The 25,889-nt window shown below is 38.3% G+C and overlaps 5 protein-coding genes across 5 annotated transcripts; 2 read left to right on the forward strand and 3 right to left on the reverse strand.

Moving 5' to 3' along the window:
- Positions 1-267: 267 nt before the first annotated feature.
- On the reverse strand, positions 268-9,597 carry LOC145906058 (uncharacterized). The gene is made up of 12 exons (XM_082993437.1): positions 9,498-9,597; positions 4,328-4,583; positions 4,117-4,265; positions 3,651-3,748; positions 3,291-3,437; positions 2,982-3,138; positions 2,700-2,815; positions 2,419-2,629; positions 1,003-2,112; positions 800-942; positions 539-744; positions 268-481 (listed from the first exon to the last, which is right to left on the reverse strand). The coding sequence occupies exons 1-12, from the start codon at positions 9,535-9,537 to the stop codon at positions 373-375; spliced, it is 2,742 nt and encodes a 913-aa protein (XP_082849563.1). The 5' UTR covers positions 9,538-9,597; the 3' UTR covers positions 268-372.
- A 3,734-nt stretch (positions 9,598-13,331) lies between these two features.
- Positions 13,332-14,799, forward strand: LOC145905661 (uncharacterized). The gene is made up of 4 exons (XM_082992917.1): positions 13,332-13,533; positions 13,651-13,785; positions 13,845-13,957; positions 14,436-14,799. Exons 1-4 carry the CDS (start codon positions 13,485-13,487, stop codon positions 14,661-14,663), a joined length of 525 nt encoding a protein of 174 aa, XP_082849043.1. The 5' UTR covers positions 13,332-13,484; the 3' UTR covers positions 14,664-14,799.
- Positions 14,800-16,196: 1,397 nt separating this feature from the next.
- Positions 16,197-19,135, forward strand: LOC145905660 (inositol hexakisphosphate kinase 3-like). The gene is made up of 6 exons (XM_082992916.1): positions 16,197-16,561; positions 16,744-16,870; positions 17,083-17,230; positions 17,287-17,579; positions 17,638-17,813; positions 18,208-19,135. Exons 1-6 carry the CDS (start codon positions 16,508-16,510, stop codon positions 18,625-18,627), a joined length of 1,218 nt encoding a protein of 405 aa, XP_082849042.1. The 5' UTR covers positions 16,197-16,507; the 3' UTR covers positions 18,628-19,135.
- Positions 19,136-19,805: 670 nt separating this feature from the next.
- Positions 19,806-21,855, reverse strand: LOC145906051 (stAR-related lipid transfer protein 6-like). Its single transcript, XM_082993428.1, has 7 exons — positions 21,628-21,855; positions 21,515-21,564; positions 20,907-21,042; positions 20,734-20,845; positions 20,608-20,634; positions 20,388-20,481; positions 19,806-20,239 (listed from the first exon to the last, which is right to left on the reverse strand). Exons 1-7 carry the CDS (start codon positions 21,718-21,720, stop codon positions 20,086-20,088), a joined length of 666 nt encoding a protein of 221 aa, XP_082849554.1. The 5' UTR covers positions 21,721-21,855; the 3' UTR covers positions 19,806-20,085.
- Positions 21,856-22,641: 786 nt separating this feature from the next.
- LOC145906730 (F-box/LRR-repeat protein 17-like) lies at positions 22,642-25,514 on the reverse strand. Its single transcript, XM_082994184.1, has 9 exons — positions 25,389-25,514; positions 24,981-25,103; positions 24,587-24,732; positions 24,345-24,459; positions 24,081-24,209; positions 23,781-24,025; positions 23,598-23,674; positions 23,392-23,531; positions 22,642-23,076 (listed from the first exon to the last, which is right to left on the reverse strand). Exons 1-9 carry the CDS (start codon positions 25,455-25,457, stop codon positions 22,858-22,860), a joined length of 1,263 nt encoding a protein of 420 aa, XP_082850310.1. The 5' UTR covers positions 25,458-25,514; the 3' UTR covers positions 22,642-22,857.
- Positions 25,515-25,889: the final 375 nt, after the last annotated feature.

Genomic DNA, 25,889 nt, shown 5'->3' on the forward strand with positions numbered 1-25,889 from the left:
CTAACTTACGCTCTGGCAACAACCAGCCTTATCCAAACTCGACCAAGTAATGACATCAACATCAACAAACTTACAATTAGTGTGCGAGCGTTTACTATGAGTTGATTGTGACGCCACAGACGCAGCTGTGACGCACAACACGTGACACAATCACGTGACCCAGCTGTCGATGCAAGCAACAACGAGACGTCAGTTGTTGTCAATCATTCTTCACGCTCGAACGACTCTTGTAAGCAAAGCGTAAACGCAAAATTGTATTTCGCCAACAAAGAACAGTGATTACACAGGAATGCGATTGAAGCGTCATAAACGCATTAAGTTACGTCACAATAATGCACTTGAATATAATTTTACACGCGCTTCGGAAGCCAATTAACCCGTCACTCTGATGACGTCATCTGGGGTAGTTACATCATCGACGTTTCGTATTATTGCCTTTACGTCATCAGCTTTGGTTGAAGGCACGTTTTGACGAAATGTGCTGAAAAAAAGTTGAATAACCACAAATAGCAGAAAACTTCCACAATCGTCCACTCACCTAAAACACATGGAACCCTGGAAGTGAATTTTTTGTTTTGAGGAAAATGAAGTTGATTCTGGTTCCAAGTGACGTTGCAGATGTTCTGCCAAATCCATGACGTCATCGAGGATTTTGTAGGGGGAACAAAAGGCGCAAAAAACCTCCTTGCGGTCGCCATGGATACGTATGAACGGAGGCCTCTCATTGGCTCGTTCCATCCAATCCTAAACCTCCAATAATTAATTTCTCTTCTTTCACAACTTTAAAAACCAAACAAACCTCAACCGACGACCGAGGCAGAGAAATCGCGGAAGCAATTGCCACTATTGCGTCACCACTGAGATGTTGATGACGTGGGTTGGACGTCATCAGGTGGGCATAACAACGGTGCAACAAAATTTCTTGGTTCCTTGTTAGTTGAGCTGTGGACGGAAGCAAGAATGTTAAAATTATTCTTGAGAATAAACCTGGTGATTTCCCACCTGACGGGACTTTTTTCCTTTCGCTACTGACGTCACCATTGTGTGACGTAGTTGCACATTTTGTGTCATTGAGGTTCACGAGCCGGTTTTGTGGAGAGGTATGAGGTAAAAAGCGGGACGACGTCACAAAAGCGTTCAGTGACGTCACAGGCGAACACGTGCTGGGAACACTTGATGACGTCGTCAGCGGCGATGACGCGCCACAATAAGACTTAGGTGCGTTTATCTTTTTATTCACAAGATCCTGCATTTGTTGAATAGGATTAATAACAGGGGAATCCCCAGGTATAACGAGATCCAGAGTTTTGTTTCTCTTTTGAGGGGTTTCCCCAGCATCCACATCGGATGAGGATCGCTTCCTTCCACTGGTGGTCGTTGTGTTGTGAACAATCTTCCACATTTCCTCCAGGGGGTTCGAGGGGAGTTTCCCATCAATGAGAGGTTGGTAACCCCCAGCATTTTTCTTCAAGAAGGGTGGAGATGATTTGATCGGTGCGGAGCTCTCCTTCACACTTTGGCTCGCTTCCTCGTTGGGTGGTTTGGGCGAACAGTCCTCCCGCTTCACCGTTAAATCAAGTGGGGATTCCGACTTAGTCGGTGGTTTAAACGACCCCCTATGTTTCGGGGACTCCCCAACAGGAGGTGATTCTGCTTTTAGTGAAGAAGTGAAGGGGGCGAAGTTTTTCGGTGCCGGGGATCTCCCTTCCACCTTGCTGATGGCATTTTGGATCGTGCTTTCCAATGACTTGATGAAATCTGATCCTCCGACTTCGTCCATACCTTCCTGGTCGTCACACTCGCTCGCTCCATTTGCAACTTGAGGTGATTTGCTCAAGGCGGACATATTAGCTGACTCATGCTGTGAAAGCGGGGAAGATTGACTCGGAATATTTTTTGTGAAGTGCGAAGTTTCTTTGAAGTGATTGGTCAGCTCCTGGAGCGATGTAAAAGTTTCTGAGCACTCAGGGCACGGGATGCCAGGGTCAGATGTTGGAGCGGGATACCTCGGAGTTAGAGGAAAAGGATAAAGTGAATTCATCATGGATGGGAGGAAGGGAGTGATCCATGGAGTGGAGTAGAGGAGGGAGTACGCTGCTGGATTCGTCATCGCTAAAAGATTACCAATGATTGTAGAAAGTGAATGACGATGATTATAAAACACACAACAAGCAGTGGAGGACATTGTGCTTCTAGTTTTGGTTTCATTTTATTTATTTATTTATTGATTGGTTTACCTTAATTATCAAATACAGCTTTGCGTGTTTAATTGTTTGCAGAAAATGACGATGCAATGGAAGGTGAAATCTATTTTTCTATTGCATAAATTAGTTGATGCCAATTCGAAATGTATTGTTTCAAACAATTTGACACACAAACAATATTTATTCAATTTGTTTGAAAATTCAATAAACCCACCTCCTAGGAATGGGAAATAAAATTGAGAATTGATTAAAGACGAAATATCCGGTGATGATGGAAATTCTGATTTCTTGTCTGCGTTTCCAGGGACATGATTTGTTGAATTTCTCCTCGCTGAATTTTCGCTTGCTTCCGGTTTTGGACTCCACATTCTCCACGACGGTACTTTTTCATAATGTTTTGTCTTAATCATGTGAACGCTCAGATCCTTCAACACAAATAAAATGTTTGAGAATTATAAAATAAAAAACTATTTGAGTAAATATAGAGATTTCCACCTGCAGAGAATCGAACAGGCCCCCGCATCCCATGCAAGTTAAAACTTTTTCAGAGTTTGATTCTTTTTCTGATGTTTTCTTCTTTGTTTTGTTGACGTTTGAGAACCAAGAATCATCTGAAACAAGACTTCATATTTAAATCAACTGCAACATTGCGCATAATATCTCATAAATTTGAAAATTAATAAATTAGACCAAAGAACAGCTTTTTTTGAAAATTAGAATCCATTTATTCAAAACATTAAGGAAGAAGCTTGTCAAATGCGCCAATCATATTATCACCTGCAACTTTTGTTTTTGTGGGTGAAGAGTTCTTGTCGCGGAAATGTCCAGTTTGGTTCATGTGTACAGTTAGCTCCACTAGGGTGTTAAAGGAACTCCCACAATCCCTGCAGTTGAATTTACTTGCTCCGGCAAATACTGTTCCAAACAATTTGTCCTGAAACACACAAAACCAAACCATGAAATATTGTTTCCTGCAGTAAGTTTGCTTCAAACCTATTGAAAATTACAGCAATAGCACAAAGCATTTGAATTAAGTTGTCAATCAACGTCTGCATGTTTCCTGAGCATGTTTCCTGTCAAACTTACTTGCACGGAACCAACGTTACTGGTTGGTTTCTTGACTGTGGGCACGTGGGCGCCATTAGCAGTTCGTGGCAGCTTGTGGTTGTTTCCTTGGACGCACCAACGATAACGTTCAGCTTTACTCTTGCTTAAACAATTGTTGTCATTTCTCTGCGACAAGGTAGTAATTGTTAAATGCAAAAACCTACATTCAGTAAATAACAAAAGGGTCAGAAAAGATATTGCAAAAAACTAAAACATGTTTCATACAAAAATGTTTGTAAAAACTAAGCGGCTCTTCATTACAAAATTTTGCTTGGCTTAAAAAAAAAAACCTTTGCCTTGTATTACAATTACTGTGCAACTCGTGCTGCACAATATTACCTGGACATTAATCCAATTGCTTGAACATTGTTCATAGAGATGTTGTTGTTGAAGCATTGCATCCATAACACACTGAGCCGCATTTATTGATGCGACATCTACAAATTAAACAGTAATCCTTAAACATGTATACATATCATCTATAACAACTCCACAACACAAGTAACTTGCTGTGTATGCCAGCATTTCCTTCAGTAAGACACAACACATGATATAACTAATGTAAAGAGAGGTGAGAATCATACGGAAACGACAGCTCCTGTTAATAAGCTGTGACTCATTGTTGTATATGTGTCCTTGTTTATGTTGTAAGCGCTATATAGTTGAATGGAAACCCTTTAGTGTTTAGTAAGACTTGTGTAAGCTAATACGTGAAGCTGCCCTTTTATTCTGGAGAGATACAACGTACTAATCAAAAAACAGATATAATACCAGACTTTAATTGCCACAAAATTTGACCCCTTACCTTTAAATGGCAGTTTATCCAGTCCATTAAGCACTGGTGCTGCATCTAATGGCAATCTTATGCTGTTTTTATTCAACGACGTAGTTGAAGAAACAGGGTGATTTCTTCTGTCACTCTGTGGGAAACCATTTGGAGATGCACTTGAGGTTCTAAACAAAAATATTTGTGATATGAAACTCATCAACAAACCTTTGTCACATTACGTATATACCTGGTGTTGCTTAAATATTTGCCATGGCTTGCATCAACTTTGTGGGTGTTTCCACTGAAAGAATGGGCCTTGTTTGATAAAAATTCCATTGTGAATGCCAACAGCTTGTCACAGGATGAATTTGAGCAACTATCCTGACAATCTTCACTCGAAACTTTTGATGATTTTTCAGTTAATTCTTCAACAACTTCCAGATTCTCAACGACGATTTCACGCTCAGTATTTCCACTGCATGTTCTATCAGCTGTAAATTCCCCTGCACAAAACATACCGATTAACAAAACATCAAGAACTTAATCTTAAACCCACAGGAACTGCACACATGTGTTCCAGACAGCCCAAACCTAAACGTGACTGTGTCTTTTATTAGGTTCTGCAACAAGCTAGACCTTAACTAAGAAAACAAGTCAAAATTGACAAGATGATTAACAAGAACAAGATCCATTACAGCAAGCAGACACAGGTTATCCAATTGAAGGCTTGTCAGAGAGGGACAACATAACAATGCCGCTTATCTTTCATTAATTATTGATGAACAGAATCTTGTAAGAGCATAGCGTATCGCTGTTTTCGGAGAGCCAGCAAGACTACAACCTGTCACTTCAAGTCATGCCTGCAATGACAGACCCTGTCAGATCCACTATAACCTCAGGCCACATATAATTTACCCCAAGCTCTGCCTTTAACGTCTCTTTGAATTAGCCGCGTTTCTGTGATCAAAATAATCGCCTTGCAACATAATACGAACACCCATTCTTACGCAACGCTCGTTATCAGAACACCTATTGTTGCGTTAATTCTCATGTAACAATGGGAGTAATTTCGCAAGTAACAATTCAAGCAGATTGATGTATGTTGGTTCTGCTTACAAGAAATCCGGTAATTACTCACTGAAAATATCCTCACTAACGATATTCGTACTGGCTTGCTGAAGAAAGAAAGAACTGTCCTTGCCCGCAGATAATACCGCATTCGACAGTTTTAGTGACGTGACGTGAAATTGAAGAGATTAGGAGACAGTGCAATAAATTGGAGGCGACCGTGCTATGACCCGCATCGCTACAAGAAGTCAGACATGGTCTCCATTCAATAAATGTGATTGATTGGCTCGCTACTGGCAGTGGCAGGTCACCAGACACAGATCCAACTACCTCTGATGGATAAGCTGACAACACAAAAACGATATATTCTCATTTTGCTGCGAACGCTGTTGACAACTTGATGGCTTTCACTCCATTATCTCCGTGACGTTTGATTTTTTTTTACCCACGTTTATCTGCTTTCAGCGCGAGACGAAAAAAAACATTCCGCACTGTTTAGATTTGCCGAAACTTTGACGAAAACACGAACAAGACGAAATACTAGTCACGAAATTGCGGCGATTGTTCGGTTTCAAAGAACGTTTAATCAATTGCGCACAAGAAACAAAGAATGGCGACATTGCGTTAATGAATAGCTGGGCAAGGCAAGGAAATGTTACGATCCAATTTCACCAATGATCTGTCGACTTTTGACAGCTTCGGGTCAACTTACTGCAAATCAAACTGACAACTCAACTGTAACTATTCATTGAACACTTGTGAGCTATGAATGCTCGTCGGTTTGATGCTTCCGACAAGAATTCAACATTTTACCAATTTGCCACCGCACATAATCACGTGATCCCACTTTTATGCAAAGCAAACATCTGCACCCTCCCCCAAGCAACGTGGTTATAACTCGGCCAAGCATAGTGACGTGCCTATAAGTGGGGGAGGTCATTTGGAGGTCAGCGGCACTTGTCACAGGGGTCGAGCCCTCCCACTTCCAGAGAACTTCGACGCGAGGCTCAAATTTATACCCAGCAAGTTGCGCCACGACTACACAACAAATAAATTGTTCAACAAAAGCAAACACAATCAAACCTTGATTTAATGCTTCTACTAATTCAACCGGCAACAATCATCTTAGTGTGACGTAACAGTTGGGCGTTTGTGTAATAATGTCCTAATTTGATTGAAGGCGTAACAAATAGAAAAAGGATCGGAAAGATGTTTTTTGTGGACGTTTTAATGGCCCAGCAATAAATCTGTTCAGCAATAACGTCGCTCGATGAAGGTTTACATTGAAATAGCGCTCTAAATTATTGCGCTCGCCTCAAACCTTGACGGGAGCTTATAAATCAAACTGACACTTCTCACAACACTTCGTGCATTCTCTATTTATCCCTACACCGATACGTGTGACGGTAAGCACGTGCAGCCCCATCCAGCCCAGAACTTATCAGTTATAAACTTTTATTGGTATTAAGTCCATCAACACGGTTAAAGTAATAAGGTAACATTAAATTAACAACTTTTTTGTAGCGTTGTTTCGCTATTTTAATAACCTCCTGTTTAAACTTGACAACCTAAAAAATACGTTTCTAATTATTTGCAACTGCTGAACCAACAGAACACAGCTATAAACACGAGGTTTTCGAGATTTTTACATTCCAGCACTGCAGTACTTTCTAGACGAACTTGATCGGGGATGCGCAACTATATATAACTCCACACCGTTTGTTTTGCAATAATCCGTATATTGTTTACGTGATTGTGATCGCGTATCGCCAACCTCACATCGATCAACAAACGCGGTGTTCGACAGGTCGTAATACGTCATAATCAGGAGGGGAATCCCATCCACATGGAAGTGGGCGAGCTGCTTCCCGGTTTAAACTCAGCCCGAACAACGTTAGGTTAAAAGAATTAACTTAACACACAAACAACCCCTCACTCTCAATCAAGCAGCAAAGCTTGTTCATTTTTACAATCTAAAACCAATCAAAACTTTATGCAAGTGTATCCCTTGCATTTAGTTGTTAGAACAGCCAAAAAACTGCGACTTTTCTGCCCCAAAAAACTGCGAAACAGAAGCACAGAACGAATGCAACACTGCAGTAAAATCAGACCTTCTGGTCTAATCCCTTCCACATTTGGTTTGTGACAACCGGTGAACTCAGACACATATTCGCCACCTTGCTTGTTCGCGGTCAACTTAATCTGATGAGAGAGTGTCGTTCCTCTCCATCAAAACACACCGTGCCCGTTTGAAGTGGTTAACTGTAAGAGTTTGTCGGCCCACATGCAAAAGCAGCTACGAGTGATTATCACACAAAACAAGCTCGAATTCTAATTGGTGTTCCCCGCTTAAGCCCCGCCCTCAACTCGTCTGTGGTTGGTTGGATTTGTCACGTGCGGCCGGATCAAAGTGTGTGCGCTTTGATGTCTGACGGGCGACGAACTTGTAAGTCGGTGTGTAACGCTGTATTCGACTTGTGGCTCGAAGCGGAGCGACAGATCAAACAAAGTTTGTGGTTTTGCCCGAGATACATGCCCAACCACACTTCGCAATAAAATCTTCGCAACAATTCAGTCAATAATTCCGGCATTCCCAAAAAAAACTTGCAGATAAGCGCATCAGCATTTTAAATAGTTCCCGAATTCTGTCGTGTATAGATCGAAAGTACATACCAAGTACCAAATCCACTTCAAAATGAACAACTGCCGCAACAACTTTTCCACATCTTGATATTCTCAATCCCCCAATCAACGCGATGTTTCCGAAATTGTGGCGTTTACGCGAACGAAACCAACCTGCCACCAAAAGTGGTTAAAGCGCAAGATTTTGTGGCAAGGATTTGCGTTGAAACATGATTAGTTGCTCTCTCATCAATCTGGAGCAGTAAAAGGAGAAGGTGGATCGTGTTATTGTACAGGAAGCGATTTGTTCGGTTATGGAAATTGAAGCCGTCATCATTTAGGGTAGGGGAACTCTTACATAGAAACCTGTGATTGATCGAATATTTCAATCGGACAACACTTGAAAATTACTTTTACAAAAATATTTCGCATTCGTAAACCTTTATAAGGTTTTTTATGGTGAGCTTGCAGACAGGGCAACTGTTCCGACCTGCTACGTCTCATCAGTGCAGCTGTTGTGTGAATTACAACAATCTTGCCAATTAAATACACTACAAGACATCAAATATTATTGTTTCTATCCCTTATATATGATTTCTTCATAAAGTTGTTGCTCTTTTTCGGCTGAGTTTCCCCTCCCTACAAAAAAGGCGCGAAAACTACCTTCAAACCTTGAGTCGTTGTAACGTCACAGATGATAAAGTGATCTCAAAAATAACTTTTGTTACATCACACATCAACCACCGCATACAATAATGTCAAATAACACACAGACACAATATGAAACACACGATCCTAAAATCTAAGTGACGTCACAATCACATTTATTTGGACATGAATTGTTGAAGAATTTGATTACAATCGACCATTTGACGGTTGCGTCAATGCGAGCGATCCGATCTCATTGGTTGAAATTGAACATTTTTAATGACTCAGTTTGCAAACAACCTCCATCTGAAGAGAGGACGTGTTTAATACACTGACAGGTGCCTGTGACCAACCTAACAAGACACACAAGACCTGTTTAAGCACGAACTTTATAATAGTTTCACTTGACAAACTCGTACAAAACCATGTTTTAGGTACGGTGATTGAAAAACGCGGACAGTAAATAGACTGGAGCAATGTAAAATGCATTAGTGTGATGGTAGAAGGTGATATGGTGGAGAGGAAGTAGGGAGAAATTCACCTGACCGTGTGATAAACATCAAGTAGTGTTTGACCCAATGCTGAACTGAGGACAATATAGAAAAAAAAATGCCACCCATCAATCGTAGGCTTGAGAGACACTTGAGGATCTCTGAGGTCGTCAATCAACTTTATTCAGCCTCCCCAACACCCAGGCTATGCCAACAAGTTCTGCCATTTGAACTAAGGCCTGCCTTGTTGTTTTTAAGGGAGAACCTTTTGAACCCACCTTGTCATAATTCATCAACATTGCTCAAACTCTTCTGCAGTTAAATGGGAGGAAAACGCTATTTGGATTCTTAATTGAGGTCAAACTATTGAAAATGCTTCACATGACTGTGCCTGTATAGCTTCATAAAATTGTGAATAAATACAGTACTTATGCAAAAAGTAACAAAATTTCTAAGTTATAACCTTTTTTTTCTTAATTATGTGCCTTTTTGCTTAATTTGAATAAAACCATTTTTAATAATGGTGCAAGTTGATAATAGAAGAAATGAAAATATTCAATTTGTTTTTGGACAATAGCAAAAACATACCATTGAGCTTTTTTGGTGCATCCTGTTTTTTCCGTGTCATTTCTTTGTGATTGATGTGAATTAATTAACATTTCAACAAACTAAATTACTTTCACTACATCTACAACAACATCATGGGAGCAATAAAAAAAAACAGGGTAAATCCTATTGTTCATATAAAAAATAGCGCATAATTAATGATGAATTTTCACCGTCCTGTTGAACTGTTTGTTTGCTTTACTGGGCAATACATCACACAAAACACTGCCTAATTAATTTTCTGGTCAGCATCATTTTAACTGCTTTTATGACAGCTTGGGCAATGTGGGCATTAATACAAAAGTAATGGCAATGCACATTTGCATCAAAAGTACTTGAAGAAGCTGATTATGATAGAGTCATAATTGATGTTTTAATAATTTACTCGCTTTAGTTTGATGGTTTTAGTTTGATTTATTTTGATTTTACAGAATTGTTTTGGATTGATTCCCTTTGTTCATCAAGTGGTATTTTTGAAAAAGATAAGAAGGCAATTCACTAAATAAACAACAACCACCACCACAGAAATGCACAGCAGGTAAAACAATGACATTAACAATAAGAAATGCTACCAGAATAGGCATTTAAACAAAGTCATGGAAATGTTTTTCGAAACTGTAAATTACTGTGTTTGCCATTTCAATAAGATCTTAGTGTTTCGAAACACTAAAAGATGATAGTAACAAAGAAAAAATAGAGATATAACTGTTTCAGATATTAATATTGTGACTGTATCAGCATATATCAAGCTTTCATATTGAAACATCACACAAAATTAACCAAAGTAATGATGGTATACAATATTAGCATAATCTACATGTCCTCATAATTTTGTAAACTGACAAATTCTTATATTTAAATTTAACAACTAAACGCGAGATGGTAAGCTAGAAAAATCTAGGAGACAAAGACAAACTTTAAAAATATAGTTTTATTTAAGTAAAAAAACAAGAAACAACTTGTGTTACAAAGTGAAAAAAACGAATGATAATGAGACTCTGTAAAAATATCTTAAGTCTTTGTGGCATTGAACACCATGAAAGTGATACTTCATACACCAGGAATATGTTTTAAAAAAATTTAATACAATTCCTAAAGTACAATAAGATTATTTGTATAAAAACCACAATTTTGTTATGTAGGTATTTTTGGTAACCTGTTTTCCTGTAGGGCAAATAAATATAATAATATTGGGTTCAAGAAAAAAGAAGTACAAAAAAGTACTTAAGAAAAAAAGAACATTGATATGTAATGAATTAATTTGTTAGGGTTAGTTAAGACTATGGTAAGATTAGTATTAACATCGCAGAAAAAAAAAAAACATAGAAAAAACGTAGTACATTTGTAAAACTCTATTGACAATCGTGAAGAAAAAAATGAGGAATATATGCATTAACATATGAGGGCAAAAAAACGCTTCATTCACCGAAAAAACCTTTGCCAAAAAATCTGAAAGATAGGGACCAGGACCACCATGGTTTCATGGACCTTTCCTACTTGTCATGTCACACAAATTTGTTGTGCAAATTTCAACTTAGTTCGCCAAAAGAACCTCAAGTGACGTTTACAATCAGGTCTGTAGTATATTGAATGGTATAAATGAAAGGGCCGTGACTGCAAAAAGCTTGGGAACCACTGCATTACCAATCTAGAGATTACAGAAACACGTTTATACTGTTCACACTCAACTCTCTAAAGCAACTAAAACAAATACTGCAAATAATTCTATTTTTAATTGTTAGTATGCAAAAAAACAACAACAGATTTTCTTTCACATAAAGCGTGTGGAATTACTATCAGGACAAATTAAACGTCACGCATGAGTGGAACTGAAAGACTTTCGCTTTCTATTTGTTTTTTCTTGGAAATAAATATTATTAACATTGCTTTCCTGTTTCAAGAAAATATTAGTAGTTTCACATTCGTGAAAACTGATAAAACAATTTTGAAAAAGTTTACAAAATTTAAATCATATTGCATAGAAAATATCAGGTAAGTCATCTAAGATTTTTATGCGTACGACACAAAATTAGATCAGAAAACTTTGCTTGACTTTAACTTTCCTCCAAACAAAGGTGTGAATTTCGTTTTGTTTCGCCGTAAGAGCGGACAGATCCGTGTTTAACAAAATTATATGTGCACTGCAAAGCCTATGACGTGGAATTGTCTTCGCCTTGCCATAAGGTCATTCTTAACCTTGGAAAGTCACAAACCCCACTGATGAGACCTGGTAGGTTGAAACGGTGTGCACTGTCTTCAGCTTTATTATCACGATTTGGTCGTTGTGATTTATATTATAGCCTACGTTATTTTTTGTTTTTATTTATTACCTGTAAGGCAGGTGTGCACAACCTGCGGTCGTAAGGTTTTGTCTATCCGTGGATGCTGATTCATGCGGCCGTACACATGCTTTGTAGTACATTTTGCCTGAATGTTGGCTTATTAAATTGGTCAGTCTTTGTTATAAAACAGAATAATATCATGGATTTTTAAGTAAAAAAAATCGTTATATTTTAACATTTCATTGCAATTTTATAGATAAGTAAATGTCAAATTAAATGTAAAAAAATTAGGACTCACTGACGGCCGTTGGTGAAATAAAGTCTGTGCTGTGATGCGGCCGGTGTTAATAAAAGGTTGTGCGCCCATGATGTAATAAGGTCTTAGGGATTATTTTTAAATGCATGGATCTGCTCTTTTTAACATACTTTTACAGCGTAAGAACAATGTCATAAGCGTGGAAACTATTGATACGCGCATCGCGGTGTCAACTAAATAAAAATGCACACGGTTGTGACGTCACAGGCAATTTAGGGATTTTGAGGCAAACGTATGATTATCGATTTTGTTTATTAATCGTTCTTTTATGGGAATTGCACTAATGGCACTTAAGTTACGTAAGTGTTTGTTGTAACCAACGTTTCGTCCACCATCCGGCGAGACACCCTCAGGGTTATGTCACAACGATAATGCATCAATTCTTATCAAATGCTACGTCTGGCAGGCAATAATAGCGCTATGTATATTCGTTCGTTTGACAGAATACAAACAGTCGGCGTCGGTTTAACCTAAAAACTCCATTTCCTAAAGAAACCGACCATGAAGTCTGTGGGAATCAGACTAAATTCCAAAACACATCCGCTGAACATAAAATTTTGTATTTATAGGACAATACATGTGACTCAAAACGGCAACAACTGTAATTTTGATATCACGTTTCACCGAAAGAAAAATCCACGCAACGAGAATTGAACGCGATAAACAATCGGCACACGTTCTGTTTTCAACAAAATACCTTGCTTAAGGTCTTGTGTCGTCATAAAGGTGTCAAGCGCCTCGGCACGCTCATCGCAAGTTTGGACGTAAAAGGAGCTTATGTGTTACGTATTCAATAGATAAAGAACTGGGAACAATTATGTAGGATGATGTCACAATAGATAGGTACACATTTCCTGTAAATTTGACGAATCTGCGAAAGAAGAAACCGGTTGGAATCGAAGATAACTTTGACTCATTGATGTTTATCTAAAAGTCGACGAAGAGTATTGAAGGAAATATTGAAGGGAAGCTAAAGAAAAAGGAATTATTTTACCTTCGGGGCACGACAAACAACAAATGCGCTGTATTACGTCACAAGGGCTAAATATTTGAGAAGTTCTGGTTTGTCGCTCGATTGTTCGGCTCGTCTGCGTCTGCGGATTAATTTGTTTTGGTGAAAAAAGTTTGCCGATTCTCCCGCGAACCGTTGTGAATATAAGGGATGATGTTTGGGCTGAAAGCAAGAAAGCCGCAAGTATGAAGGTTAGCTTCACACTGGTTGGGAAAGTCTCTGTGCTGCCGAGCTCTTGCAATGAACAACTTCTGCTTGTTTCGACTGAATGGATGTAAATCTTTTAAGACTGAGGTTTTTGTGTTTCCACAGATTCACTGAGGTTTAAGAAAGTTATTTATTGAAAAGCTTTAAAGAAAATGTGGGTTTCCGTTATTTTGTTTCTTGCTTCTGCAAACGTTATCACAGGTAAATTAAGTATTTAATGTTTTGTACAAAGTTGCAAACTATAAAATGGTGAAATACTGAAAATTACTTGTTAAAGCCTTATTGATTGATTTTTTGTGACGTGACAATCGTTTGTAGGTTCCTTTAATGACGAAACAATTAAAAGTTTGGAATTCCTGCACAGTCCCCGGTTTACTTTTATGGATATGAACAGCGACGGCATCCTTACGTCGGATGAGATATCGGTTAAATATACGTCGTACATGAAAAACCGTAAGTGAAAATTTTTGAATCAAGTTTGTTACGTGATTGAGGTTCTGTGGTTAAAACAGGTGGGAGATTCTGTGGCTTGGATTTTGTTTGTGACGTCAACAAAGACGGGAAAGTGACGAGAACCGAGAACACAATGTGCATTGTTCAATTCTTCAACCAAACCATATTTCCGGTATTAACCATTGTTTGTTTATTTATTATATGTAGTTTTGCACTTTGCGATTTGAGCAACTTAATCGCAGCCAAGTGCCAAAGACACGAATGACGGCAAGAATCTGTTTCATGACGTCACAGTACGCATGTTCCACGTGATCGGCAGCGAAATGTTGATTGCTATTTTTTTCGCGGGAAAATTCCGCACGAGAGAAAAAAACATTTCAGTTTAAAAGAGAAGTCGACATTTTGGAAAACAAATTTAACAAAGTTACTTTATTTCCGGTTGACACACACACAAATAAAAGGGGATTCTGGAATGCTTCCGCATAACTCTGTCTCGTATTGTGCAAAACAAACGTTTATTCCACAAGAAGATTAACAAGTTTTAATTAAATTCTTCAACCGAAATGAAATGTAAACAATGACATTCTAGAAACGACGTATTATGACGACATAGAAAACGCAGTTAGTTCAATATAGAATATGTTCCACAGATGCTCGACACGGACAGTAACGGTGTGATCAGTGGAGCGGAACAGACAAACATTGTGACGTTAACACAGGAATATTTCTACCATCTCACTGCAAAAGAGATCGGATGGGTTGTCCAGTACTGTGACGTCAACATGAATGGCGAAATGGATCTTTCCGAAATGTTGCATGTTGATGGTGAACTCACGAATATCGACCTTATGAGACTTAAGTTTGCGAGTGCTCCGTAACGCCACCAAGTGGATGACTTACTGTATTTATGTTGCGAATGCGCCACGTAGTGGCAGCTGTGTTAAATAAAGCAGGCTGTTTTGTCAAACATAACGTCATTACTAACAGCTTAATAAATATGATTTCTATTATGTAGCCCACAGTGTGCCTTCATCAGAACAAGAAAGACAGCAATTTTATGAAATCCCAATAATGTTTTTTGAAACCCAGTCGTAGTTTTTAGATTTTTGTTGATTGAGGGTCAGCAGCTCTCATGTTATCATGGTTCCAGCGCTTTAACACTATATAATATGTTTTATGGGGAAAAGGCGGAAAGCAGTCAGCAGGATTACCAATCCACACAAACTCAGGGAATGCCTCTTGATCGATATATGGATCGGTTTGCTTTATTAAGTTTCCTCGAGTAAACCTTACCCTGTGCAGTGCTGCAAGATTGCAATATTGAAAAAATTAGTTTGTGAATTTACTAAAAGTCTAAACCACGCAGGTACAGAAAGTTGTAAAATCCGGTTGCATTTGAAGGTCAAATATGATTTGATTTTTTTGGTAAAATTAAGGCTAGCCAGACTCTAAACGCTGAACGCAACTCACGCCAGGCATTTGAAATTATAAAATTCAACGTTTATCAATATTTCATTTCATGTTAGCCGCATTACCCACAATTCCTATTTTAATATGGAATAAGTTGCCGTGTGATGCATTCATTTCCTTGTTTAAATGAGACACAAATGTTTCTGTGTTCGAGAAACGATGTATAGGAAATATCGGATTGTATCGAATCCAACTTTTCAACAAGTTGTGACGTCAGCGGGTGCGTTAGTTGAGTCGAATAGGGAACCCAGTTTAAGTCAGACTTTATCAAACCCAAAAGCAAGTGTAACAGGTGTTGACTCTGGTTGACCTTTCACTGTGTGGATGCAAAAAACACATAGCTATTGAACTGATGGGAACGCATTTAAAACGTTATTAATCTGCAGCAATCTTTCCCGCCAAATGTTGGTTTCTTTTAATGCTAGAACAAGAGAAGAAGTTTGCATCGCGCGCGTTGCAGTGGATTATATTCTCCCAATACCCTGTGATTGATTTTCTGTGTTGGGCGGTTAGGTTATCTATGGCGCGAGCCGCGTTTATTTAAACAAGAATTTAGTGAATGATTCACGAATGTCACAAACGTTCTACGACTGCGAAACGCGAGAATCTTGACATCGTCAGGCAATCGTGGTTTATTGCGTCACTATCAAGGACTTGGTAAATCGAACGCTTGAATTGTTTCTACAGAGACGCCCATTGATGAGCTTGCTGTCGTCAACTTTCGAGTTTCGCGTCGCTTCAGTGGAAGACAATTCCAATTCACACGTAACAAAGCATAGCTACACGGTTGGGCGCGCAAAATATTGTATAGTTACGAGCAAGTTCCAGAACTTGAACTCTCTCAATGTTAACTCCGCGATAAAGAGGTTTGTGAGGTCACAGTAAGTAGCCGAAGGGCGGCATTGTCGTGTTTGTATCCAAGAAAGTAGACGGAAAGTGATGATCAAAAGTAGGAAATCGTAAACCAACTTCAGTTTTGCAATCCAGAAATCCTCACACGGGAATATGTATTTACCAGGAACCAAACAACAGCAGTATAATGGATCCAGTACAAAAAACAGCACAATGTTTGTTCAAGTCAGGTTACCAGCAGTTAAGGGCTGCCTTGCCAGTCTGACAGCCTAAACACTAGGGTTATAACGAAGGCTTAACATACCGCTTGATTAAACAATTCATTTCTTTCCAGGACGCGTTACTACACAATAGATACTGTGACGTAAAAATACCACGCAGTACTATGTGACGTACACAAATGACGTCATATATTATGGTGCCGGGTCAAGAACTTGACGCCTACGTTCATCAGGTTAGTCGTGTGTTATCGTGATGTCACGTAAAGTGCTATTGCGACGTTTTGCCATAATTGGAAACTTTATTACAGCACGTTAGCAGTTCTTGAGATTTTGCGACGGACGAATTATCGATCTGTAACATCTGCCGTAACCAGACGCCTTGTGTGACGTAACAGTGTTATATTTGTGACATTAGGTTAGCGGTCGAGCGCACATGCTGAGTTTGAACAAAACAACTTTATGCAAAAGTATCGCTTTTCGGGAATGGAATTTCTACTTAAGTTTACCTGCAGCCCTCACACCATTCACACCCAAGCTTAAAGGTAAACTCAACGGTATTTCCGATAAATTTGTGATTTTTCTGTCGATAAAACATATTGTGAGATCGTAATGTAGAACTGTTCAAGCGGATTTGTTACGTCATAAATATTCGCACGTAATATTAAAAACAATCTGGAACAAACAGAAGAAATAATAATACATGTATTCGACAACGATTGTCGTATTATCGATTCACTTTATGATGTCATAACAGGGTTGTTGTACGTTTTGCTGGAAAAAGGGAGCGATAATTCACACCGATTCAAGACGTCTGGTTTGTGGATACCACCACCGTTGCCTGGCAACCAACACGAGACAGCGAAAGACGCCCAGCCGCACAATGGGGAGAGCGCGGTGCTTAAGTGAGAAAATGAACAACCATACATCCATAATGACGTAACAATTCTCCTTGTTGTAGACAAACGATGTTCAAGGGTTTGGATAGAATGCAGTATGACGAAACAAACGGTTTTACACGTCATCCGTGGACGATCGACAAAGATCAGGAAGCATTGACTGAGGCTGTGGGGAAAAACCCTTGGTCGATACGACAACATCGGAGGGAAATCAACCGCACGCTCAAGGGCGACACCTTGCGGAAGGAGGTTGACCTTCAGATGTTGTGGGAGGCGACATCTAGCGACAAGACGATGAAAGAAATGTTTTCGAACGCATTCGAAGACGTTCGACACAACGGGAACTTTATGAAAGGTTTTCTATGGTTCTGGTTTAGCCGGGGTTCGAACCGTCAACCTTATGTTGCTGACAGGTTACCTACTCTTGGATGACGTCACATCCGAATATGAATTCCCGTGCGTTGTTGATTTGAAGATTGGGACGCAGATGGGGAGGAAGGGATGTTCACAGGAGAAGAAGGATAAGCATGTTAACTTAATCAAGATGAGTAGCACCGGAAGTATTGGTATCAGACTAGCAGGGATGCAGGTACGTCACTTCCGGAACATGTGGCTTGGTGGTGTTTAATGTCGCCAGTGGTAATATTACACATTTTACTTTTTGACATAACACATTTACTAAACCAGTGGGTCTCGAACTGTTCGTCGTTTTGGGTTCCAACGGCACCAAGCAACAATTTGAACAGAACAAAAAGTAGCAAATAACAAGTGAAGTCAGTCAGTCAAAAGTGCTGCAAATCATTCCAAATGCGCCGCACGCGAAAAAGTTTGAATAGCACATTTGATAAAGAGTAAATAAACAGAAAAAAGTTCGCTGATATTACTGAATCTGGGGAGAATGTATTTAGGTTAACTCCGCATCAGTCGCTGTCGTTTCAGCTAACTTTCCAGCTAAGGTTACCGCTAACTTACTTCGTATTTAGGTATACCAGGTAACTACCGGCCAATTTCTTTGTCGGGATAAGTATTATGGGAGAGGACTTTCGACTGACGGTTTCAAGGAGGCTCTGAGGCAATTCCTACATAACGGACAGCGACTTGTAGCGGAGGTGGTTCCACAAATAATAAGCCGCTTGGAGAAACTGAGGAGCGTCGTTGTAAAGCAAGACACTTTCCGGTTTTACGCAAGTTCCATTTTAATATCGTACGATGGCGCTGTTGAGCCGCATCCAGATAAAAAAGGCGACGGGGGTGGATTCAAAGTCGGAGTCCATGTGATTGATTTCGCCCACAGCACTTTTAGAGGTTTCCTCGATGATAAAATCGTCTACGATGGTCCGGATAATGATTGTTTGGTGGCGCTGGATAATTTAACTGCTCTTCTTCAGGAGTTAATAGCCTGAAGGTGGACTTAATTCCTATTTTGCTTCAATATATCCTCACCCTTTGCGCTAATCGAATATAGTCAATGTTTATTTTGCATTGTTTTTTTTTTGGTACCAACACCGCAAGATTAAACACACAAATTTGGAGGTTCTATTTTCTTGGAAAACTTGAGCGACTTTGTTTAATTTTTTTTGTCAGAATTTTCAAAGTATGTTTGACATCAAACCCTCTTCCTGATCAAACGTATTCAAATACCCTTATGTATTATTGTTAATTCCCCGAACTTTCCCCATCGTAAAGCATTGCAATTTATTGTCAAAATATTACGAAAACTTCTTCCTGACAATTAGACAATCTGTTTCCATTGTGCGCTTATAATTATCATTGTGAACTCATAACCACTAATTCATTTAAGATGTGTGTGTTTGTAACTGTGATTATTGCAGTAATTTGGGTAAATGTTTCGTTTATGCAAATTTTGTATGCACTTCACTTGCTAATAAATTAGCTTGGTCACAAGAGTGATTTCGAGACTATGGTTTATCCACCGAGATTCAGGGACAAATTTGTCAACCCATCCCACTGATATTATGTGGTAATCCAGCTTCTTATGTCGTACAGCAGTGCTTTTCAACCTTTTTAAATTCTATCCGCACTTTTCTGTGGCACGAAAATTTCATCCGCACAATGCGGCCAAACCGCGCATGAAATGTTTGCGAACCCCAGGATGTACATAACTAATACCAACAGCCAGGCTTCATGATAAATTGCCCTTTCTTGGACGTTTCGAAATTTAAACGAATGGAAACCGACGACGATTTAAGGTGAAGGATTAGCGTTGCTTCTTGAAGCTAGTGTACGTAACCAAATATGAACAATTCTTGGACTAAAAAGCCTAATTATCGGGCGATTGTCAGCATCCGCACTCATCCGCACCGTGTTACCCATCCGCACCAGTGTGGATGGTCCCACAGGTTGAAAAGCACTGTCGTGCAGGACAGTGGCTCGCAATTTGTGTTTCGTTTGAGGGCGTCGTAATCCAATTTCCATTTGTAAAGAAGCCTACTGCCTGTAGGGACCTGGCTGTTACGTAAAATCCGCTATTCTAAGTATCTTCGTTACATTTGAGTAAAACACATTAAACGTTGGTCAATTTTTCCTGCCTGTAAATCCTAACAGGCATCTTGTGGTAGGCTGATAAAATATTTTGACGTAAGCACACATAATTGATACCCTGATATAAAATTGTTAAGGCACTTTAAATCAGAAGGAATAAAAAATATGCATAGAAGAAATAATACTGGCAATGATTGAAGTGCTGTGAGTAAATTATTTGCTAAGAAAAATTGCATCAAAACGTTCAAGAAATTAAAATAAAAAGCAGCATATTGTAAACTCGGAATGGGATTTCTTACACACAAAATTTAACTGCAATCACACAATATCAGGTACTTTACAAAACCAAATCATTTTATTCACTGATTTCCCATTCTACGCTGAACCTCGGCTCTGATGCTCTGGATGTAGCTCGCTTGTTGTGATGGCAACGCAGTTTCAACCACATACCTTGGGATCATCCCTTTGATGTCTGTGTTCACGTATAACTCCAGGTAACTCTGGGAGGGGTTACTGCAATCAACAACATCACAATTCCCTGTATTGTCACAAACCTCATCCAGGACCACAGAAAAATGTATTATTTTAATACAAACTGTCAAAAATCACAACTTTTATGTGGAGAAACAAAATTTGGAAAGTTGGCAACAAGTTTATATACCTTTTTTTACTTGCAACTGCATAACCAGCAGGGAAGTTGTTGGCACGAACATAGTTTCGCGTTATTGGACGTGATTTGTGTTCTACGCTCATAGCTGCATTAACATTTAAATATTACTATTCTGGCTTCTTCAAAACATTGCATTCAATTTTAAAATTCAGCAATCAATAACTCAACAACGGTCGGCGAAAATTTTAAAAAGAAACTTAAAAGCGCTCACCGAATATCCAAGAAATGCTGCCGTATTCTAAAAAATAATCAAATTAAACAACAAAGCAAACAGATAGGTTTGTTTAAACCACAGTGAAATCATCTTTATCTACCAAAGCCAGCTAAGATATGTTACCTGGATTTTGATCTGAATCAAATGTTTTGAAACAGTAGAGATCAATGAATTCTCTAGCAGAAATCAAACCTCCAGCTGCAGGGTGTGTCAAAATTAAACCAATTGCTACATTCTGAAACAAAAATAAACCCGAATAAGTGAGATGTGTGATATGCAACAAAAATTGTTTGAACCTCATTTATTGTCTGTAGACGTTCATAGTGTGCAATGCTTTTATCCCAGTTAAGTCTTTCGTCAGTGGTTGCCGGAGGTTTCATCACAGAATACAAAATGTTGCTGGGAGCATTCACCTCTGCCACAAACTTGTACCTACATAACACAACTAACTAAATTCAAAAATTGAAATAACTTCCTTTAACGACAAATAATTTATATCCTTATCAAATGTTTGTAAATTTTGTTAATAAACCCTGATCTCAAGTAAAGGTGAAACAAGCAAATATTGCATTCACTTGTACCCTATATATCAGTGGTTCCCAACTGGTGTGCCATTATACCATTGGATGTCATTTGTCACTTTCATGGATGCCGCAACCATCTCTTTGTAATCACTGTGGTAACTTTTCACCATTAGGTTTAACCATGTGTAATGCCATACCCAGGGGACAAGATAACAACCCTCTATCCAGAGTCAGATAGAAAGGCTGATTGCAGCATTTGTGGTCGATGCTAATTGGGTTCCACAAAACTTGACAAATTGTACTGGGGTGCCATAAGCAAAGAAATGTTGGAAACCACTGTTTTATTAATGCAACCAATCTGCACATATTGAAATACTCACACACTTCCTCTAAAGTTTGGTGATGCCTTCGTGTACACTTTAACATCTCCCTGTTGAGTGACAAAATTCATGCTTTTTAAAATTGTATGCAATTAAATTCATGTCAAACTCACCACAGATTTCAAAAACTTCCAGCTAGTCGGATCACCTCGTAAAGTCAAAGCATCTTTACAAAGTTGTTCAGCTTTATTCACAAAATCCTCCATTATACTATATGAGTTAAAAACAGTCTGCAAATAAAATGACAGATGTTAATACAAAACATACATCACAAAAAGTTTTTTCAACAACATTAAAACAAAGTGGAAGGAGCGTCTGTTTTTCCCAAAGCTTTATTAATACAAAATGAATTGAAATGGTACAAAATTTCCTCGGAAGACATATACTGTCCATGAAGGCAAAGCTTTTCTTCATCATAAAATTTAACAGTTATTGTTGGTTCGGATTTGTTGTGGGCCAGGGTTGTTGTGATGTCACAGAGTCGATTCGTCTTCCGACTTTTTTCTCCACAAACATTCACCCAAAACTTCTTTGTTGAGAGAGAAAGGTCATCCCAAGGGCACATTTGGATTTGGATCGACGATATATTTGTCAGGTCTGGCTTCTTTCTTGCAACTTTAACAAGTTCTCCTAAAACGGCCTTGACAAACTTGGGCGGCCCCGATGCCATATTTGCAAAGTGGTATCTATGCAAGAATGCAAAATCAAGCAACTAAACCTTAAGTATGTTTATTTTGCACGAAAGACTACAACGTAAACTAACTACACACGCAACAGTTGTTAAACGAAAACGATTTGATCCCATCATCATCATGATGTCACACTTTCCCGAATTGTCACGTGTGTTGTGAAAGCAGTCAACCGTGCAACAAAAAAAGCCAAAAGTTCAAAATATCGTTTTCAATTGTAAAATGTATGTTTTAAAAGTATTCTGTCTTTCAGAGGGTTTATTTGTATAGTTGCGAAAAAGTGTTTTTGCATTTCATTTCCAGCCCGACGGCAACACATATGCCACCCCTACGGGCTAGAAACAAAAAAGTTATTTAATCATATTTGAATAATTTATGCTTTGTGTTCACACTTCGGTACACTGGCGCGGCCTGTACGGCATAAGTTTTTCACAAAAATCCAAGTACCACCTCTTTATTAGCAACGTTTATGTGCATGCAACAATGTTATAATTATCAATGCTCAATTTGCACCAAAGCAAATAAAAATAACATCTAAAGCACAAAAAGCAATATTTGCAGCGAAAACTTAAACCACAATGTGTCAGTCTACAATTCACGAGTATAATGTGAGAAAACATGCACATAATTCAGAGCTTTTGGCAATTTTTCATCTTATACTTCGACCATTTTTCCTCCTGAAGCTATTTGCCTTTTCTTCTTCTTTTCCATTTTTAATAAACCAGGCAATAAGGCATCCAGGTCTTGTAGGGTTATCTCATTGCTTTGTTGTTGAGAAATTCCAAACATCATTTTCTGGGTACTTAAGAAGAAAGTCTCGAACTTTATGTGGGGAAATTTCCTGACCAGATTCTGGACCTCATTCTGGTCAGCCTGAATAAAATGTTGATTGTTACATAATACAACAACTTACACAGACATCTCTAAACACACAGATTTGATGTAAAATTAATCGAAAAAACTGTTGATTGAGACTATAGGATAACTCTTTGCACACCAATTGCAATTGATGACACAGCTTTTATGAGTTTTGCTTTTGGCTAACGCTTTGTATGGAATGTGTCGCAACAAGGGACATAGGCACCTGACTTGATAACTCCAATGGTTTTATCAGTGTCCATGTCATTTTATTTGTGGAGTTTGTTTTTTGGTTATGCGCATAGTTGATATTTTGCACAAAACACAAACCTTTTTGCATTTCATAAAGCGCAATTCTTCAAGTTTTGGCAAACTCTCACACATAAGCTGCAACCCAACATGTGAGACATTCGTGTGTCCGATATCTGCTCCCTCCAGCAGCGGACAATTTTTTACCAATGCTGGGATGCCTTGAACACATACACAATTCATTTAAAACCAGCAAATAAAAATTAACCCACAAACATGGTTTCTACTTTTGTCTGTGATGGAAGTTCCGTTAAAGTGAACTTCTGTCAATTCATGGAGGTTGCCTGCGATTTCTACTAGACATCTACAAAAACATAAACACTTTACCAACTACAACATAATCGCAGAGCTAATCACAGGTCGGTATAGTTACAGGATAAAATATTTTGCGACACACATAGAAATCTTACTCATCGTTGAATTCTTCCTGCATTCCGATATTCAAATAATTTAATTTCTTCAAGTTGGAAATCAACTTTAAGTCTCTACTTTGAATATTTTTCACCCTCCCAAAATAGAGCCTCCTTAATTTTTTTAATGTAATCAGTAATTTAATTCCATCCCCTGTCACAGATGTAAACCCAACAAACACAGCTTCAACAGTGGAATTTTTTTTATCTTCTTCGGCGAGGACTTTAACAAACTCATCTGTGATCTATAAAAATACCAAAGATTTAAGGAATGTGAACGTCAATATGATGAAATGTTACCTGGGCATTATTGGACAGTTTGATGTGTTTTAGTTTTTTGCAATTTTTAACAACAGCAATTGCACCTTTGTCTGTGACTTTTGTGTTGTTTAACGCGGCATATTCAAGGTGCTGTAGATGTTTTGCAAACTAAAAACATTTTTCCACATTTAATATAGATTAATTTGTAAAATAAAATACCTAACCAGTGACAGTTATTATTATTACACAATAATTGTTAATTAATAAAAGTCTACTTTAGATAAATATCACGAAAAAACTTACCGCAAACATAGAAATGTCTGAAATACTAACAGAATTAAAGTGTAAATGTGACAAATATGGACAGTTCTCACATATTTTTTCAATCAACACATCAGTAATTTTATTGTCAGTGCAGCTGCAAAACATAATAGTTGTTATCTGCTCATGGAAATACTTGGATCAGATCAGGCAAATTTTTGGGACAGGGTGCAAATTTGCAGTTTCATTCAATCAAAGGTTAAGAAAACCATAAAACTCTTTACCCATTCAAAGCAATTTCAGTCAGGTTGGGGCAGAGAGATGAAAACCTAATCAATCCTTCTGGTGTAACTTTAACACAGCTTTGCAATTCTGCTGATGTCACGTTCTTGCTGTAAGTTGCAGAGCGACATAAAACCTCATCGGTCATCTTTAAACCAAAAGAGATAAAATCCATACTTGTGTCAATATAAAAGAACATATTAAAGTGGCGTGACATAAAAATATGCCCCTGGACGCCATAATCAGCAGAGATGAAATATTTCTACCTGAATAGTACTATGCATTTCTTTGTAATAAAACTAAAGCATAATCACTATTAGCATTGCAATGATGAATTTATGCCAATTAGGGGGTTATGCAAATTAAGGGATATCAGAAATGTAAACAATCTCTTACATGTTTTCTTCCTGCAAAATCCAACTTGCTCCAAAAATATCCGTCGAAACAAACTTCATGCCATAGTTTACAAACAAAACACAGATCCAGCAAGCGGTCATCCAACGTCAAATAGGAAAATATCTGAAAGTTTTTTTGTTGAACAAACTTTCCCTTAGGAGTAACTACCAATAACTCATGGGCAATGATATTTTCTACTGCGCGAGTACAAAGCAATGCAGAAAACAGCCATAAACACAGGCACGTTTCTAAATCAAATTAAATTTATTGGGCTACTTTTGCAGCCAGGCATACTACAATCTAAACAGGGCTGCTCTTTTGCAAGTACGATAATTTATGTCAAAGGAGCAGTTTTGTTCAAAAAGATATATATATATATATTTATTGATTCACTTAAAAAATATATACCTTTATGAGAACATTGTATGGAAGGTCATTGATATTGGGAGTCTTATCACCAGAGTTTTTTTCCTCCATGTTGTTAATTCCACCAAGTTGCTGTTGTTGTGAATGATTTTCTCGTTCTACGTTCAATGTTACTGACATCTTTAACAGACTTAGTTCCCGGTTGTAATTTACGCGCAGTTTGACACTACAAACTTTAAAAGCGATTAAAATTTTTAGTATTTAGCCGCAAATATACAATACAAGTAGTATTACTATTTTATTTGTTACTGTTAAGGCCTCAATAAAATTTTAAATATATTTTGCGAAACATGTTTGTGGTACAAGGGGGAGAAAAATAAGTTTTGTATTGGGGAAATTACCGTAATGTTTCAAGCTTCCCTCTAACTGTGGTAATAACTGTGGTGTTTGAATTTGCCCTGATTAAGGTTGATTGTGAAAGCTTTTACTAACGCCGACCACGTAAATTATTTTTGCCAGAAGAGCTTATGAGTTTACCTTTTT

Source organism: Ascidia mentula, chromosome 6, assembly GCF_947561715.1.
Source record: "Ascidia mentula chromosome 6, kaAscMent1.1, whole genome shotgun sequence".
Taxonomy (NCBI): Eukaryota; Metazoa; Chordata; class Ascidiacea; order Phlebobranchia; family Ascidiidae; genus Ascidia; species Ascidia mentula.